This window comes from Oncorhynchus nerka, linkage group LG20 (assembly GCF_034236695.1).
Source record: "Oncorhynchus nerka isolate Pitt River linkage group LG20, Oner_Uvic_2.0, whole genome shotgun sequence".
Taxonomy (NCBI): Eukaryota; Metazoa; Chordata; class Actinopteri; order Salmoniformes; family Salmonidae; genus Oncorhynchus; species Oncorhynchus nerka.
Genome location: NC_088415.1, coordinates 50,869,857 through 50,890,188, shown reverse-complemented (window position 1 = coordinate 50,890,188; position 20,332 = coordinate 50,869,857). Strand labels below are relative to the sequence as shown.

General features: G+C 41.7%; 1 protein-coding gene across 2 annotated transcripts; it reads right to left on the bottom strand.

Moving 5' to 3' along the window:
- Positions 1-834: 834 nt before the first annotated feature.
- On the bottom strand, positions 835-14,865 carry LOC115102713 (spindlin-1-like). Of its 2 annotated transcripts, none has more exons than XM_029622944.2 (5): positions 14,738-14,865; positions 13,751-13,792; positions 12,891-13,156; positions 5,862-6,095; positions 835-4,051 (listed from the first exon to the last, which is right to left on the bottom strand). In XM_029622944.2, the coding sequence occupies exons 2-5, from the start codon at positions 13,768-13,770 to the stop codon at positions 3,846-3,848; spliced, it is 726 nt and encodes a 241-aa protein (XP_029478804.1). In that variant the 5' UTR covers positions 13,771-13,792; positions 14,738-14,865; the 3' UTR covers positions 835-3,845. The 2 variants fall into 2 exon arrangements, with proteins under 2 accessions (XP_029478804.1, XP_029478805.1); XM_029622945.2 differs by lacking the exon at positions 14,738-14,865 and adding an exon at positions 14,145-14,694.
- Between the last annotated feature and the right edge of the window lie 5,467 nt (positions 14,866-20,332).

The window sequence follows — 20,332 nt, the reverse complement described above, 5'->3', positions numbered from 1 at the left end:
CATTTTATGTTTCATTCCTTATTCCTTATTACTGAACCTGGCCAGGTTCTTCAACAAATCTCCTTCGGAATTGTATTTCTAATGACAACCCATTGACAGTCAATCACTTGAACTGTATAAGAATGGACTAAAACCACTATAGAAGTCAAATCAAATCAAACTTTGTCACATGCGCAGAATACAAGTGTAGACTTTACAGTAAAATGCTGACTTACAAGCCCTTAACCAACAGTGCAGTTCAAGAAGAAGAAAATATTTACCAAGTAGGCTAAAATAAAAGTAATAATAAAAAGTAACACAATAAGAATAAGAATAAAGGCTGTATACAGGGGGCACCGGTACCGGTACTGGCGGTGATGCAACCGGTCTGGATGCTCTCGATGGTGCAGCTGTAGAACCTTTTGAGGATCCAAGCCCAAGCCAAATCTTTTCCCCCCTCCTCCTGAGGGGGAAAAGGTTTTGTTGTGCCCTCTTCACGACTGTCTTGGTATGTTTGGACCATGATAGTTCGTTGGTGATGTGGACACCAAGGAACTTAACTCTCAACCCACTCCACTACAGCCCCATCGATGTTAATGTGGGCCTGTTCGGCCCGCCTTTTCCTGTTGTCCACGATCAGTTCCTTTGTCTTGCTCACATTGAGGGAGAGGTTGTTGTCCTGGTACCCCACTGCCAGTTCTCTGACCTCCTCCTTATAGGCTGTCTCATCGTTGTCGGTGATCAGGCCTACCACTGTTGTGTCGTCAGCAAACCTAATGATGGTGTTGGAGTCGTGTTTGCTACGCAGTCATTGCTAAAACAAGGAAATGCTCATTTTACAACAATTGTTCAAAGTGTGGTTTAATGTGTTTATTAAAGCTTTTGCTCAATTGAACTATTTCTAACAATCAGTAATTACCTGCTAGAATCATATTACAAAATGGGTTTCTGTTGTCCACACTTGCTTCAAGATGTCCACCTTTGTTCCTGTACCCAAGAAAGCAAAGGTTACTGATCTAAATGTCATCATGAAGTGCTCTTTTTTGTAAAAAAAAGAAAGACGTTTTATTATACAATACAAAACATACACAAAAATTACAACATGCTGACATACAAACATCCACAGCCTCACCCCTGCCTCATGAAGTGCTTTGCGAGGCTATTTAAGGACCATATCACCTCCACCTTACCCGACACCCACTACAATTTGCATACCGCCACAACAGATCCATGGAAGACGAAATCGCCATTGCACTGCATACTTTCCTATCCAACCTTGACAAGAAGAACACCTATGTGAGAATGTTGTTCATCAACTTCAGCTCAGCATTCAACACCATAGTGCCCTCCAAGCTCATCACTAAGCTCAGGACCCTGGGTCTGAACCCCTCTCTGTGCAACTAGACTTCCTGATGGGCCAACTCCAGGTGGTGAAGGTACTCCCCATTCACACGACTGCATGGCAATGCACGTCTCCAACTTTATCATCAAGTTTGCTGACGACACAGTGGTAGGCCTGATTACCAACAATGACGAGACAGCCTACAAGGAGGAGGTGAGAGCCCTGGCGAAGTGGTGCCAGGAAAATAACCTCTCCCTCAATGTCAAGAAAACGAAGGAGTTATTTGTGGACTACAGGAGACAGCCGAGAGAGTACGCCTCCATCCACGGGGCCACAGTGGAGAGGGTCAAAAGCTTCAAGTTCCATGGAGTGCAAAGTTCCTCCAGAGAAACCTGAAATGGTACCGCTACACTGATACCGTGATGAAGGGGAAACAGCACCTCTTCAACCACAGGAGGCTGAAGAAATTTGGCTTGGAGTCGTGTTTGACCATCTCAAACTTCTACATATGCACCATTGAGCACCATTCTGTCGGGCTGTATCACCGCCTGGTACGGCAACTGCACCTCCCGCAACCGCAGGGCTCTCCAGAGGGTGGTGCGGTCTTGCCCAGCGCATCACCTGGGGCACAACGCCTACCCTCCCGGACACCTTCAGCACCGGGTATCACAGGAAGGCAAAGAAGATCATCAAGGACCTCAGCCACCCAAGCAATGGCCTGTTCACCCTGCGACCATCTAGCAGGCCCCCTGTCGTACAGGTACATCAAAGCTGGCCCCAAGAGTCTGAAAAGCAGCTTCTATCTCTAGGCCATCACTGTTAAACAGTCATCACTAGCCGGCCTAGATTCAATCAGATCAAGCATTAACTGGCGATAGCAGACACCCGCATAGCGGATGTTTTGGCGGTGTTGGAGGTGGAACTGCATTGGGTAAAATAGGTGAGCAGCTGCTCTTGCCATCATTGTCATGAAGCCACACCCGCCCCACTTGCGTTAGAAGTTTAGAAGGAGAATATAAGCTATATAGAAATAATTACGCTCTATCATCCTAATCAAGGTGTAAATTAAATGTCATCTTCCAGTGTTCAAACTTGTAAACAAGGCTGCATGGGATTACTGTTAATGCGACTCCATGCAGCCAAGAGCAATGTCCACTTTAGGTGTTGTTTCTACATTATTTCAATGAAATTACATTGAACCAATGTGGAAGACGTTGAATTGACATTTGTGCCTAGTGGGATACTGTATTCTTGACATAGCTCATCCTACACAACTACTGCTGTACATACCCTTTTACTACTTACACCGTATATTGTAGATATTGTCTATACACACCCTGTATTAATATTCCGGACTCTGACATTGCTCGTTTCTTTATTTCTTGTTTATTTTGTATTTTGTTTTGTCGCGGCACCTGCTTTAACATCTGCTAATCTCTGTACTAATAAACTTTGATTTGATTTTAAATGTTTATTTAAAATGTTGGAGGGGGGAGGATTAAATGATGGAGAAACCATTTGTCCTTCTGTCTTTTTGTATATATTGTGCTGCTTTACCAACTGGGGTGGTTACCCACCATAATGAAACAAACAATAATTAACCAACAATTGCTGCAATCTCTAAATCATGCATTATTTAACAGCAAATCATACCAAAGCATCTTTGCAGTATTTTCAAGAATGCCTCACAATACAGGTATTTACAAAAGCAAGTACAGTTACGTTCACAGCGTTCTAACGTGACAGAAATATTTGATTATTCAACCATGACTAAGGGTAGATTATAATCCAAAATGTCTTGCAGTGACAGCCAATAGTATTTAAATGTCTGGCTCAAATAAACATGACTTCTCTGTACTCATGAAACTAGTAGGTCTAATAATTTGACCTCAGCTGGTGTTTGGCTATTCTGAGACATGTGCAGTCAAATCTTGGCAGTTGTTTATAATTTCTATTAAATCATTTTTTTATTGCACTTATTCTAGCAACACATTTGAACATCAACATAGGTCATTTTCATTGATAATATCTACTTCCTTACATTTATATTTTAGTCATTTAGCAGACGCTCTTATCCAGAGCGATTTATAATTAGTACTTCTTAGCCAAACAAAATCAAACATAACTGCTTAATCACTTGTTTCTTAAAAGCAAAGGAAATACATGCAAGCTTTGCACTGTTTACAAAACACTAGTCAATATGAGTCACAGAGTTCACACTTTTAGCAAACTTCTGACGTTGGACAAGACACAGGGCAGGGAATATGTCCACAATAATGGCAGGGTAGTGTCATGGTTGCAGAGAGTTCTATTTCAATCCAGTCAATTCAGGAAATGGATTGACATTCCAATAATGAATTAAGTTTCCCAATATTTCGACTTTGGTGAATACTGAACTTCAACTCTCTTCCTGAATTGACTGAGTTGAAATAGGCCTCAACCTAAGATGAGTGTACAGGTGTGAGGGTCGGAGGCAGGGGGGCCTAGTCCTTTCTAGGGGGCTTTGACTGGGTAGAGTTGTATTCTAGGTGGTTTTGACCAGGTCGTAGACGTGGATGTGGAAGTCATCGTCGTATTTGATGTAGTAGACAGAGGGTTTGGCTGGAACCTGGTAGATAACCAGCCCCGTCCTTTTCACGCCCTTATCCGTGACGTACTCCACCTGCTTACCCACAAGGCTCTCGGTCTCCTCGCCTGGCTTCCTGTCTGCAGGCAGTAGGTGTTTGTTCTCTGGGAAACAAGAAAATAATAAGATGAGGAAGAAAGAACAGAGAGAATGAAAAAATAGAATTTGCATATGCTGTCGTCTGCCCTTTTACTTCACATACCAAAACAAATAGTTCCTGCTCATAAGCTAAGCTATTTATTTGCCTTTATTTAACCAGGTAAGTAATTGAGAACACACTATTTTACAATAACATCCTGAACAGGGAATGAGCATAAGGTATGTATGTGTGTTCCAGTTCTCATGCTCAATTAAAAACTCAAGTCTATTTCACCCAGTAGCCTCACAAGATTTACATGACCTCCTATTTTTTCATATGCTTTCAGTCACCTGGCTTCCATTTAGCTTCACAACAATTACTTCACCACAGGTGGACATAGTACTCTCGACGTCGTTCTCTTCCTATGTCCCTATTCCAACTTCAGTGCTGTACGCAGTAAACTCCAGTACTATGCCTTCTTAAAACCTTGAGTGTAGGGGGCAGTATTTTGATGTTTGGATGAAAAATACACCCAAATGAAACTGCCTATTTCTCGGGCCCAGAATCTAGAATATGCATATAATTGTCAGATTAGGATAGAAAACACTCTAAAGTTTCCAAAACTGTCAACATATTGTCTGTGAGTATAACAGAACTGATATTGCAGGCGAAAACCTGAGGAAAATCCAACCAGGAAGTGCTGTTTTTCCTGAAACGTCTCTGTTCCATTGCATGCCTTCCCTCCATTTAAAGGGATATCAACCAGATTCCTTTCTCTATGGCTTCCACATGGTGTGAACAGTCTTTAGACATAGTTTCAGGCTTTTATTCTGAAATATGAGCGAGAAGGATCACATGTGCAACAGCTTGGAGCAGACATTTTCTCTCTCTCTCCTATTGAAAAAGCTACGGTCCGGTTGAAATATTATCGATTATAAACAACCTGAGGATTGATTATAAAAAACGTTTGACATGTTTCTACGAACTTTACGGATACTATTTGGAATTTTCATCTGCCCCGTCGTGACCGCTCGAGCCTGTGGATTTCAGAACAAAACGCGCTAACCAAATGGAGGTATTTTGGATATAAAAATAATCGTTATGGAACAAAAGGAACATTTATTGTGTAACTGGGAGTCTCGTGAGTGCAAACATCCGAAGATCATCAAAGGTAAGTGATTTGTTCTATTGCTTTTCTGACTTTCGTGACCAATCTACTTTGCTGTTTGTAATGTTTTGTCTGCTGAGAGAGATGTCCTAACATAAACGCTTGGATAGCTTTTGCTGTAAAGCTTCTTTTTTTTAAAATCTGACACACCAGGTGGATTAACAACAAGCTAAGCTGTGTTTTGCTATATTGCACTTGCGATTTCATGAAAATGTAATATTTTGAGTAATTTAATTTGAATTTGGCGCTCTGCAATTCAGCGGATGTTGACAAAAAATGATCCCGCTAACGGGATGTGTGCGCCAAGAAGTTTAAGAAGATAAGATACTGTAGAGCTATACCAACATGAGTGTACCCTTGACAATCAAAAGGACCACCATCCCCATTACTATGTTAAATGAGGTTTCCCTTTGGTCAGCACTAACATTGCATAAATCCTGAGATTATCATAATAGGCTATTTGAGAGGGAATGAAAATTATCTCTGGCAGTGTCTGAGAATGTTTAATCTTTCATTTGTATAGTCCAGATTTATCAGTGGACCGATTATCTCTCTCCATTTCTGTCTCTCTGTATTGCCCTTCCCTCTTTTTACAGGATTAGGGAATTAGCTGATTCCAACCAAAGAAAATTAAAACAAATACCCCAAAACAAATAAAAGCTCTTACCTGCTTCAGGGAGGATGCGGAGGTCTCCGTCCTTATAGTCGTCCCAGAGCTGGTACATGTAGAGCACAGGGTCCTTCTCATAGGTGATGTAGTACCAGTTGGTCATGATGGGGGCGCGAGACAGCACCATGCCCCGCCACTCGTTCTTCTCACCGTCCTCCTTCTCAAACAGGTGCTCCACAGCCTTCCCCACCAGCTCTGGCGCATCATGGGGCACCTTGATCTTGTTGTTTACTATAGGGGTAAACCACAGATTTTATAGTGTTGAAAATAAATCAAATAGCAACATGGTTAAGCAGACCGAATGCTGCGCTCACTTTTGGTTTAAAATTAAACAGAATGTGAGCTTTCGCAAGACAAGGCAGATTCCACCAGGCAACTAAAATAGTTCCCCAAGTTGGGAAAGGTAGAGGGAATAGCATTGCTTTTTTTGTGTACTTTGGGGGGTGACTAGAGGTGGAAACACAAATACTCAATTTCAAAACCACTCCTAAGCACTTGTGTAGATCTGAATGGCATGGATAGCTGTATAGGTCCAATCCTACACAATCTTTCCACATTGACACATATACAGTAGAAGCGAGGTGCTAGGGTTCATAATGGGATTGAGTACAATTATATTGCACAGAGTTGTGGTTTGCTGTACGTTAGAAGAATACAATTATCAATGAGGGGAAATTACACATGATGAGGCAATGGTAGGACATTAACTTGGGGATAATGAGAGTAAAGGGAGATAAGGTTATACAGGCTTTTCTATACAATTATGCTAATCATTAAGGTCTTGAAGCATGTGTTTCAGACATAAGGAAGTGGATGGCTGCAAACTTTCTACTTTTAAACTCGGACAAAACAGAGATGCTTGTTCTAGGTCCCAAGAAACAAAGAGATCTTCTGTTGAATCTGACAATTAATCTTAATGGTTGTACAGCCGTCTCAAATAAAACTGTGAAGGACCTCGGCGTTACACTGGAACCTGATCTCTCTTTTGAAGAACATATCAAGACTGTTTCAAGGACAGCTTTTTTCCATCTACATTGCAAAAATCAGAAACTTTCTGTCCAAAAATGATGCAGAAAAATGAATCCATGCTTTTGTCACTTCTAGGTTAGACTACTGCAATGCTCTACTTTCCGGCTACCCGGATAAAGCACTAAATAAACTTCAATTCGTGCTAAATACGGCTGCTAGAATCCTGATTAGAACCCCAAAATTTCATCATATTACTCCAGTGCTAGCCTCCCTAACCTGGCTTCCTGTCAAGGCAAGGGCTGATTTCAAGGTTTTTACTACTAACCTACAAAGCATTACATGGGCTTGCTCCTACCTATCTCTCTGATTTGTTCCTGCCGTACATACCTACACGTACGCTACGGTCACAAGACGCAGGCCTCCTAATTGTCCCTAGAATTTCTAAGCAAAGAGCTGGAGGCAGGGCTTTCTCCTATTGCTCCATTTTTATGGAATGGTCTGCCATGTGAGAGACGCAAACTCGGTCTCAACCTTTAAGTCTTTACTGAAGACTCATCTCTTCAGTGGGTCATATGATTGAGTGTGAAGGTGAATGGAAAGGCTCTGGAGCAACGAACCGCCCTTGCTGTCTCTGCCTGGCCGGTTCCCCTCTTTCCACTGGGATTATCTGCCTCTAACCCTATTACAGGGGCTGAGTCACTGGCTTACTAGGGCTCTTTCATACCGTCCATAGGAGGGGTGCGTCACTTGAGTGGGTTGAGTCACTGATGTGATCTTCCTGTCTGGGTTGGCGCCCCCCCTTGGGTTGTGCCGTGGCGGAGATCTTTGTGGGTTGTACTCGGCCTTGTCTCAGGATGGTAGGTTGGTGGTTGAAGATATCCCTCTAGTGGTGTGGGGGCTGTGCTTTGGTAAAGTGGGTGGGGTTATATCCTTCCTGTCATCGGATGTGGCCACAGTGTCTCCTGACCCCTCCTGTCTCAGCCTCCAGTATTTATGCTGCAGTAGTTTATGTGTCGGGGGCTAGGGTCAGTTTGTTATATCTGGAGTACTTCTCCTGTCCTATCCGGGGTCCTGTGTGAATTTAAGTATGCTCTCTCTAATTCTCTCTTTCTTTCTCTCTCTCGGAGGACCTGAGCCCTAGGACCATGCCTCAGGACTACCTGACATGATGACTCCTTGCTGTCCCCAGTCCACCTGGCCGTGCTGCTGCTCCAGTTTCAACTGTTCTGCCTGTGATTATTATTATTTGACCATGCTGGTCATTTATAAACATTTGAACATCTTGGCCATGTTCTGTTATAATCTCCACCCGGCACAGCCAGAAGAGGACTGGCCACCCCACATAGCCTGGTTCCTCTCTAGGTTTCTTCCTAGGTTTTGGCCTTTTCTAGTGAGTTTTTCCTAGCCACAGTGCTTCTACACCTGCATTGCTTGCTGTTTGGGGTTTTAGGCTGGGTTTCTGTACAGCACTTTGAGATATAAGCTGATGTACGAAGGGCTATAGAAATACATTTGATTTGTTAAAATTCATCTGTTATGTACATGCTGGTCTGGAGCAAAGACCTGCACACACAGTAGCTCTTGTGTATTTTGTAGATAGACTGACTGGACTTCCAATTGGTGAACAGTGTTTAGCAAACTGAGAAAAAACTTTGAAAACAAAATGTAAATACGTTGTTTTAAACTTCCTAAAGTTACATTGATTACTCAGCAGGCTATCTTAACCATATGGGAGACGTCTGCTACGCTACCGTTAAGGCAGAAAATAACCCGGATGGAGATTCGCTTTGACAAAAACGAGACTGACGATATAATGGAATAATTGAAGATGCTCAATGCGAAAATGGTCACAATGCAAATGACTCTTGAAAAGCAAATAAACAGCAAGGTTGACAGCCTTCGTGACAACATGGAGAAGCTGGTCATAGAAAATCAAAATCTCATAAACTGATTTGGAGCAGAAAGCGAAATAAATCTGTGAAGATATTGACCTGGATATAGCGCTCCTGAGTTCAAGAATGGGCAGTATCGAGGACAAAAATGTAACACAACAAGAACCCAACTAAACAGTTTGACCCAGACGCATCTATAATAGTAACCTTACAAGGACAACAAAGACACGGCAGGAAAGGAGGGGAGCTGTCACCGAGGGTGCCATAGTTGTTGGCCACCGAAAGAATGAGAGCAAGAGGCTGGGGACCAGGAGTCGTGAAGGTCACATTAAAGATAAAGGGGATGTCCTCCGGCTAAAGCATCATCGAATAATGGAATAATCAAAATCTTAAAAACTTCAAGATTTCTACATTTCGGGGAATGGGAGAGAAGCAGTTCTTCTGATCCCTAGGGCGACCACAGACGCCGGGACTAACAGATCATGTCCCGGCTTAACAATTGTATTTAATTCACTGGACCGTTACTGGATGGACGACCTCAAATTCTACTCTTAGAACATTACTACTACAGGCCCTACACCCTGACTATTCATCTGAATGAAACTCATTTGTCTGGCGACTCCACTATTGACTTGGATGGTTATTCTTGGTATGGACACAACTGAAACGTTCATATAAGAGCAAGAGCCCCTAAAGCTTCAGGTGGCATCTGACTTTTTTTTAGGAACAAATTGAACAATATAGAGTGAACATTGTGGACAAGTCAATGGATGGAAAAATTGGTGTAAGATTTGAACACTGTGTGTCTAGTTAAATAAAAAAACATTATTTTGTCTTGTTATTTACCACCGGAGGGTTCTACAAGGGGAACTCTCCACTTGTTGGCGCAGGTGTATTCTCTGGACACTGAAAGTGTTCACAACCCTTGACTTTTTCCAATATTTCTTGTGTTACAGCCTGCATTTAAAATAGATTCAATTGGAATTTTGTGCCACGAGCCTACACACAATACCCTCTTCATATTTTCAAAAAAACAGCTTGAAAATCTATGGCAAGACTTAAAAATGGCTGTCTGGCAATGACCAATAACCAATTTGACTGATCTTGAAGAATTTTCAAAAAATAAAAAAATGGGCAAATATTGTACAATCCAGGTGTGCAAAGCTCTTAGAGACTTACCCAGAAAGAATCGCTGCCAACGGTGATTGTATTGACTCAGGGGTGTGAATACTTATGTAAATTAGATATTTCATTTTCAGTACATTGGCAAAATGTTTTAAAACATGTTTTCATGTTGTCATTGTGAGGTAGATGGGTGAGAAAAATGCATATTTAATACATTTTGAATTCAGCCTGTAACACAAAATGTGGAATAAGTCAAGGGGTATGAATACTTTCTGAAGGTACTGTATATATTCGGTGACCTGAACAGTCGTATCTGTGATCTGAAAAATGGTTTAATTGACATTGATGTTATTGCACCTAAAGTTGCTTTAGACACAGGTTTAAATAGGCATGAGTTCTCAAAAGGATTCCAAATTCTGCATTCTAGATGGTAGATTATCACCACAAAATGATAATTTTGTCAATAAAGTGAAAAGCAGTCGTCGACTATATTATAACACCTCATGACTGTCTGAATTCATGTGTGGAGTTGAATGTGATTACCTCAACTGAGCTTGTGGAAAGTAAAGGTCCTGAGTGTATTGGCCTGATTGGAGGCCTGATCCTTCATTGTTGTTTCTGAAACTATACTGGGGAGGAAGGTGGTGTAGGCTTATCAAAGTCAAGTGCAAATCAGACCAAAAGAAGGCCTAGAAACCTAGCTGACCATTTTCTTTCATCTGACATGTGCTGTACTGTTCTTATGGACCTTATTGATAAACTGGAAGCTTGTCAGAAAACACAATATAATATTGATCAGTGGTATGGCCGGTTCTGTGATGTACTACATGATGCAATGGAAAAGTGTTTACCTGTTAAAAAATCAGTATCATCCAAGCCTGAGACCTCAAGAAATTGGTAAACCGTTACTGGAATAAAGAGTTAAGTCATTTATGGTTTGTAATGAGTGTTGCAGAAAATATGTTTCTAAAATGTAACGACCAATCAATGAGAAGAGGTTTAAGGGAAGAGTTTAAACAGTGTCAACATATCTTTGACAACAAGCTAAGTTCTAGAAGAGGAGATTCAGAAGGGGCCAAGCACTGCATCTTGAACAACTGCAAAGTAACAACCCTCAGCAATTTTGGACTGAAATCAATAAACTGGGTCCGAAAAGAGTTGTGAAAATTCCAATGGAAATCATACTGGAAAATTATCAACTTGAACATAAGAAGAATTCTGTATTAGATAACTGGGAGAAGGATTTTGTTAACCTATTTACAGGCAATAATATTCCATCTGTGTTTGATGATTAATTATAAATTATACATGTAACTTAAAGAATGGGTTGGAAATTGAGATGAATAGGGCTGGATACACCTCAAACGTGCTCCTGAATTGACTTTGGAGGAAGTTAGGAAGGCTGTTGAGAAAGCAAAATAAGAAAAGCAATAAGAATAGCAGAGTTGCCAAATGAAGTCCTAAAGTCTACTAGGTTACTGCAGACTCTATTTTGTCTTTTACCATTGTACCCGGATGATATTGTTCTCATTGCAGAAAGCGAGTTTGATTTGCAATGTATGCAGAACACAGTCAATCTCTGGTGTACCAAATGGAGATGAATGATTAATGAGACAGTAAGAAGTTTTCATATTCTCTTTTGAAGCAATGCCCCTAAAAAACACTAACTCATATTGGTTTCCTTTTGATGAATGAATGCCCTTTAAAGAGGGTATAAAGTATGTACTAGATTCTGCAGATAGCAGTGTCGTAAGTACACTGAAAGTCTGTAAAGACCTGGGCTATTGTACATATTCACAGCTCTTTAGTTCATCTGTGTCCTATACTGAACTATGCTGCTGGAATCAGGGGTTTTTATAGAATCCAAAACAGCAGACTATTCAGAATATAGCCATACAATGTATTCTGGGAGTGTGTAAGTTGGCTCCAAGCCTTGCTATTCAAGGAGACATGGGTTGGGAGCTCTGTGAAATAAGACAAGAGGGGTGAAATTATTAGGTTATGGAACAACCATATCAATATTCCAGTGGACAGAATAACAAAAATTTATTTCAACTGGGATAAAACACACAACTACCCTTGGACAACGGAACCTATGCCATATTTAAGGAAGCTGATCTACAACACTTTAGAAACAAGTTAGGATGCAGTATGATCAAACACAAGTTAACCCTTAGCTACAATGAAAATTGGTAAACGGACATATGGCTAAACCAAAACTCTGAACTTACAACCAGATCAAAAGCAGCTACGATCTATGACCTTATGTCACCTCTCACCTAAACAAGAACCAAAAGAACCAGGATACTGCCTCTGACAATTTGAAGTACGTAGGTTCAATGCCATTGATGAAGAAGAGCGACTATGTACTATCTGGGATTTGGGCAGTTGAGAATGAAGTGCACATTTTATTGTACTGTATATGATGATTTGAGAGCTATACTGTTTGCTAAAATGTTGCAAAGAAAACAGGAACTATTCTGGATTTAAAAAAATATTTAAAAAAATGGCAATTTACAAAAAATTGTATTCCTGGTTGTAAATTGTATCTTCAAAGCTTGGAAGATGCAACACGGTAAGCTGTATACTTCAAAGGTTTTCATCAGATTCTTTTTTCCTAAATAGCCAATTTCTGTATACATTAAAGTTTTTTGCCAGATCAGGACCTAACATAAGGACAACTCAGAGTATGCTGTTCTGTTCTTCTGAAATAGACTAAATTTCTTCATACCATGTTACTTTAGACCATTCTAAAATAAATAATGGATTTATTGTGAAGGTGTAGGCTATATTACAGGGATTTATTAGACTTTCTATAATATAGATGTTTCAAAGTTCTCCAGCGGTGGCTTGTAGACTACGTGTGGAAGACAGGAGAGGCTAAATGTGTTTATGTTCATTAACAGTCAATTACCGTGAGATCGGAAGTTATTTGCTTGACAATCACCGGCTGACTAAATTTAGTGACCGCCATAGCCCTACTCGTGATCAACCTGGTTAAATAAAAGCTTCAACATACTCAAATAGCAAGCCAACCCACCGACTTTCTCTGTTAAAACCTGGAGGTTGGACACTCGCTCATCCTTGAACAGCTCAATGCCATAGACGCAGTCGAATCCGTCGTATTTGACCATGTAGAGGGAGGTGTTGACGGTGAGGCGCTCCAGCACTGTGCCTTTCCACTTGGTCAGGTTGCCCTTCTCCCTCCAGATGTGCTCAATCCGCATGCCCAGCAGGTTGTTAGGGTCCAGGGTCGATGACAGAGACGAACCTGAACTCTCACTCAGCTCACCGCTGCTACGCTTTCTGAGGGGTAGGGAGAGAAGAATATAGGCTCTTCATCTATGTCTGTAATGTCTTTTTCGTTATGTGTCAGACCCCAGTAAGACTAGCTGTCTCCATTGGCGTCGGCTAATGGGGATCCTAATAAAAAAAAAAGTAATCTGTAGCTAGAGGACTTCTGCCCTCTCCAGGAGTAGCTAAGTATCAGTTATTTGTCTTAATCAGTTGTTGCCCTGTCTTTTGTTGGCTAGTGCCATTACTTTTTTCATACTAGCACTTTGCTGATAACTATATTGAGGTAAAACTTACTATGATTGCGATATGGGGTTGTCTCACTTAGCCATCTTTACACTAAATTTAAGTCACTATGGATAAGAGCGTCTGCTAAATGACAAATGTAAATGTAAAATGGGTCAAATAAATTCAGCCCACTGGGCACAGATGTCAATTCACAGTCTATTCCACGTTGGTTGAACGTAATTTTGTTGAAATGAGGTGGAAACAACGTTAATTCAACCATCGTATGCCCAGTGGGCAAGTTCGGGTTCAAGCAAACCAGGAAACACACAAAACAGTACTAGAATATCAGTGAAATAACCAACAAGTGATTCAACCTACCTGCCCCTTTTCTTGGACATATTTCCATAAATTCACACAATCCTGTGGGTAGAGGGCAAAGAGTGTATTTTACAACACAAAAACATTTAATAATCTCAATCTTGAGAAAGTAACTTGATACAATTGTATTGTGTGTTGGATTATGAGTTTATATTTTACTAGGTTATATGGATAACACATGGACAGTGTCTTGAGGAGCAGAAAGACCTATATTCAAGTTACAAAGGGAGAATGCACACAAATTTACCTGGGGATTCTGGACACTCATAACAATATTGCCTAAATTACAGTGTTATCATATCGCATAATTATGGTTACGTAAATTATGCTGTCCCCCACAACCAACACCCACCAATGTAGTCTACAAGTAGTCCTACAGGATTGGTTATTTTACCCATGTAGCCTAGTAGTTTCCCGCGAGTAGACCACAGGCGTTGTTACATTGTAGCCATACCGGATGTCAACAAACAACAATGTCGCCCTCCCTCTCGCTGTATAACCTCTTTCAACTTCTGCCAGTGCAATTTCTTATACAATCATGTCGCGTCTCTAGTGTCATTTCGCTGCGACCAAGTTTCGAAAAATTGTAGCAATTAGATTTTTCTGGACTAGACAAGAAATATACCTGGCGACAGACATAATCAAGTTGAAGCCATCCTGTAAGCAGAGGTGTAGCTTTTCACATTCGTAATTTTTGTTCAGATGTTGACAATTGTTTTTCAAAGGCGCGCGTGCCTATTGGCGACATTAACGTCGATGTAACAATCAACGTCATGTAATCATGTATAGGCTACAGTGAGGTTGTTTTGTGACATAAAACTGACCTCTGGTCTACAGTAAAACGACCATTGCGGTATTTACATTTGCATTACAATAGCGCACGCAACAGGCGAAGTTGACGCACTGGAGGGCTTGAATTACGGCAGGCCTATACTCTAGTGTAGTAAAACGATTATTAAAGTAGAATAAATATTTAAACAGAGTTACCTGGGCACTATTTTCATATCTACTTCCCTCTGCTGAGCAGAATCCACCTCATGAAAGCTACAAGGAAATAGTGTTAGTACGGAAACTACAACTACCAGGACAGGTCTATGCCTCAACGAACTGTTCATTAAATCCGTGTACTTCTCAAAGGACGCTGGGAGTTGGTGTCCATTACGTCACTCACCATAAAGCCATGGAAAGTGATTGGATGCTGTATCTCACAAAGGAGCGGACATGTTTTAATTTAGCATACATCTACAGTGTGGCTTTTGCAAGCATTTAAAGATTCCGTGTGTATCTATTTTGCCTATCTGTTAGTAAACTTTGAGGCCAATAGGCTACGTAGGTTGAACTAACCTACATTTCCCACCATGCAATACATTTGGGAATTGTCTTTCCCAATATTCGTTATCTCTCTCCGCCTCTCACAATCCGACTGCTGTGTCCGTACTGTACATAATCAACTAGAGCTACAGAGCAGACTGATCAGAAAAGGCAGCTACCTGACACAGGACCTCTGAATCTCAATTGGATGTCATCAGTCATGTCCAAAAGGAGGCTCCTAAATATCTTACTCAAATAGTGGAAAACGTATACAATTCTCATACTTGAGTAAAAGTAAAGATACCTTAATAAAAAATGACTCAAGTAAAAGTGAAAGTCACCCAGTAAAATACTACTTGAGTAAAAGTCTAAAAGTATTTGGTTTTAAATATAGTTAAGTTTCAAAAGTAAATGTAATTGCTAAAATATCTGCCAGAAGTCCGCCAGATCAGTGGAAATAGGGATGACCAAGGGTGTTCTCTTGATAAGTGTGAATAAGACAAATATCCTGTCCTGCTAAGCATTCAAAATGTAACGTACTTTTGGGTGTCGGAAAATGTATGCAGTAAAAAGTACATTATTTTCTTAAGGAATGTAGTGATGTAAAAGTAAAAGTTGTCAAAAATATAAATAGTCAAGTGAAGTACAGATACCCCAGAAATCTACTTAAGTAGATTGCTGCCAGACAACACCACTGTTGGCTGGCAGCAATTATTTATTGTGTTTTATTTAACTCAGAACTTTGTCTCCCATCTCAGTATTTTAGAACAGATAATATGCATACAGGTGTACTATTCATTTTATCATTTGAGCGTATTAATTAAAACCATGCTTAAATGTAGGCTACGTACAATTTTCCCCCGTCAGGTATCTCTCAACATGTCAAGGAGGCTAAACCAAGTAAAATAAATGTTACATTACAGTAACAACGATGATGTAATAGGGATCATAAGTTTCCACATCTCTCCGTTTTCCCTGGTCTCCTCCAGTGGCCAAACATGGCAGGAGATAAGAGTCTAATCATGTTGAGGGTGGAGGATCATAAACCACTGTCCAGTCCAAGTCCTGTGACAGATTAAACAAATACCTGCCTTGTCAAATAAATGACATAAGAAAAATACTCTGTACTGTTAGCTGCTAAGGAGGCCGGATAAACCATTACATCTGATCAAATTTGGCCTACTCAACAAACTCCTCCAACGATACTGTTCTAGTTCTAGTTTTTACCACTAGATGTTCTAGTTTTATAAGTTCTAGTTTTTACCACTAGATGTCAGACACAGTCTATGTCACAGCAGACCATTCATAATGATCAAATCAAAGTTTATTTGTCAAGTGTGCCGAATAGAACAGGTGTAGACCTTACAGTGAAATGTTTACTTACAGGCTCTAACCAATAGTGCAAAAAAAAGTATTAGGTGAACAATAGGTAAGTAAAGAAATAAAACAACAGTAAAAAGACAGGCTATATACATTAGCGAGGCTCTAAAAGTAGCGAGGCTACATACAGACACCGGTTAATCAGGCTGATTGAGGTAGTATGTACATGTAGATATGGTTAAAGTGAGTCCCAGTAGCGTAAAAGAGGGAGGGACACAATGCAGATAGCCCGGTTAGCCAATATGCGGGAGCACTGGTTGGTCGGCCTAACTGAGGTAGTATGTACATGAATGTATAGTTAAAGTGACTTTGTTGGACAGACTTTCATGGATTAACTGTACAAAGCAAATGATTGAGTGTTTCAGAGGGCTTCTCTGACAACCTATCCTCTATTAGAGCTCTGAGTACCTTTCTTAGTTCCGCAGTGGCATGTGTGTGTGCGTCAGTGGGACGCACACACACACTAGTGGGATATACCTGCTGGAGCGCGTTCTACGGATGGGTGTTGTTATCGTGACCAGTGAGCTGAGATAAGGCGGAGCTTTACCTAGCATAGACTTATAGATGACCTGGAGCCAGTGCGTCTGGCGACGAATACATAGCGAGGGCCAGCCGACTAGAGCATACAGGTTGCAGTGGTGGGTGGTATAAGGGGCTTTGGTGACAAAATGGATGGCACTGTGATAGACTGCATCCAGTTTTCTGAGTAGAGTATTGGAAGCTATTTTGTAAATGACATCGCCGAAGTCGAGGATCGGTAGGATAGTCAGTTTTATGAGGGTATGTTTGGCGGCGTGAGTGAAGGATGCTTTGTTTTCTAAATAGGAAGCCGATTCTAGATTTAATTTTGGATTGGAGATCTTTAATATGAGTCTGGAAGGAAAGTTTACAGTCTAGCCAGACACCTAGGTATTCGTAATTGTCCACATATTCTAAGTCAGAACCGTCCAGAATAGTGATGCTAGTCAGGTGGGCGGGTGTGGTCAGTGATCGGTTGAAAAGCATGCATTTGGTTTTACTTGCGTTTAAGGGCAGCTGGAGGCCACGGAAGGAGTGTTGCATGGCATAGAAGCTTGTTTGGAGGTTAGTTAACACAGTGGCCAAAGAGGGGCCAGATGTATACAGAATGGTGTTGTCTGTGTAGAGGTGGATTAGGGAATCACCCGCAGCAAGAGCGACATCGTTGATATATACAGAGAAAAGAGTCAGCCCGAGAATTGAACCCTGTGGTACCCCCATAGAGACTGCCAGAGGTCCGGACAACAGGCCTCTAATTTGACACACTGAACTCTGTCTGAGAAGTAGTTGGTGAACCAGGTGAGGCAGTCATTTGAGAAACCAAGGCTGTTGAGTCTGCCGATAAGAATACAGTGATTGACAGAGTCGAAAGCCTTGGCCAGGTCGATGAAGACGGCTGCATAGTACTGTCTTTTATTGATGGCGGACATGATATCGTTTAGTACCTTGAGCGTGGCTGAGGTGCACCCGTGACCAGCTCGAAAACCGGAATGCACAGTAGAGAAGGTACGGTGTGATTCAAAATGGTCAGTGATCTGTTTATTAACTTCGCTTTCAAAGACTTTAGAAAGGCAGGGCAGGATGGATACAGGTCTGTAACAGTTTGGGTCAAGAGTGTTTCCCCCTTTGAAGGGGGATGACCGTGGCAGCGTTCCAATCTTTAGGGATCTCGGATGACACGAAAGAGAGTTTGAACAGACTGGTAATAGTGGTTGCAACAATGGCGGTGGATAATTTTAGAAAGAGAGGGTCCAGATTGTCTAGCCCAGCTGATTTGTATGGGTTCAGGTTTTGCAGCTCTTTTAGATCATCTGCTATCTGGATTTGCGTGAAGGAGAAGCTGTTGGCCGGGGTTGGGGTAGCCAGGAGGAAAGCATGGCCAGCCGTAGAGAAATGCTTATTGAAATTCTCAATTATTGTGGATTTATTGGTGGTGACAGTGTTACCTTGCCTCAGTGCAGTGGGTAGCTGGGAAGAGGTGCTCTTATTCTCCATGGACTTTACAGTGTCCCAAATTTTTTGGGAGTTAGAGCTACAGGATGCAAATTTCTGTTTGAAAAAGCTAGCCTTTGCTTTCCTGACTGACTGCGTGCATTTTCCTGACTTCCCTGGTCGAGGGCAGTCAGGTCTGGAATGAACCAAGGACTATATCTGTTCTTAGTTCTATTTTTTTTGAAAGGGGCATGCTTATGTAAGATGGTGAGGAAATTACTTTTAAAGAACAACCAGGCCTGCTCACAGAAGTGTTTTAGGGAGCATTTGACAGTGATGATGGGTGGTCATTTGACTGCGGACCTGTAGTGGATGCAGGCAATGAGGCAGTGATCGCTGAGATCCTGAGTTCAAGGTTTGGGCCGACAGATAAACAAAAAAATAAACAAAATGGAGTACCGTGATTAATGAATAGTCCAGCAGGCATCAGCTATGTAGCCAAGTGATCATAGGGTCCATTGAACAGCAATAGATGGAACAGGGAAGTCGCGGGGTAGTCGTTACTATGCTAGCACGCTGGAGACACAGCATTTAAAGTTAGCAGGCTGGGGTAAGTAGAAGCTTCTGCTCCGACATCTGGCAAAGGCCGGTTGAGGGCACAGCGGGTGGAGTTACGTCGGCGGACCAGTCGTGGTGGTACTTCGGGGTGTCGTGTCGACATTGGGTCTGGACCAGATGGCGAAAGAGGTATTGTAGTTGTAGTAATTTTGTTTGCTAGCCGGGAGATGTGCCTGGCCTGCGGCTAACTGGTGCTTGCTTCGGGGCAGGGGCATTAGCCACTATAGCCACTCGGTAGCAGCTAGCTAGCAGCGATGATCCGATGCAAAGGTCCAGAGCTCCGGGAGGCATCAGCTGAGTAGCCGAGTGATCACAGAGTAGGCCGGGAGGTGGGCCTGGCTCAGGGCTAGCTCTGCGGGTGGGTCACTCGGTGGCAGCTAGCTAGCTGTGATGATCATTAGTAATGGTCCAGGGTTTATGGCAGGAATCCGGAATTGTAGTGGAGAAAACAGTCCGATACGGGCAGACTGGCAAGTATTATCCAGGCTAAAAAAAACGTCTGGTGTCTGTGCAGAAGGTAAAGGCCGCTAGCAGTGGCTAACAATGACTAAATAGCTAGTAGCTAATTAGCTGGTTATCTCCTGATGGCTAGCTTCTGTCTGAGGTTCTCGCTAGGGCTGTGGTATATTTAATTTAAAAATGGAAAAGAGATTGAAAATAAATTGAAATATATACAAAAAAAGGCGAAAAATACAAAAAGTAAGCGAGAGGACGACAAACCACGTCTGCAATGCTACGCCATCTTTATGTACCCTAGCATACTAGAGCTTGCAGACACTTAAACTGTGTGCTATTAATGAGTACAAGGAAGCACTGATTTGTTGATGTGTAAATATAACAGTCTAAAGTGGCCTCTTCTTTTTGTTCCCTTCACCTGTACTGGTCTGAGAACACAGGCTAGGGGAATGCAACATACATTGATATATTTGCGAAGAATGTGGTTTCGCTTGTCAGTGCACACACAAGAAGACCAGGTGAGGAAAATGAACTTTAGACTATTGAGATGCACCCAGATGTGTCATTCTACTGTCAGTCTTATCCCATCTCTCTCCCATAATCCAGCGTAATATATACCCTGTGCCCTGTCACAATACTTTTGCAATGCATCCTTCTTTCTTTCCTCCCTTTCTTGAGGTAATCCCTGTTCTAACATGAATGATCTAAGCTCCCTCGCACAAAGCTCTCTCGCTTTCACCTCCCTTTCGTGTTGGATCAGTGATTACTCCAAAGGAGGGGAAGAAGGAAAGATTCATTTGAACAGGGCCATGGACTGCTCTCTCTCTCTGTGGTTTGGATGCCTGTGTGCCTCAGCCTTGGCTCAGC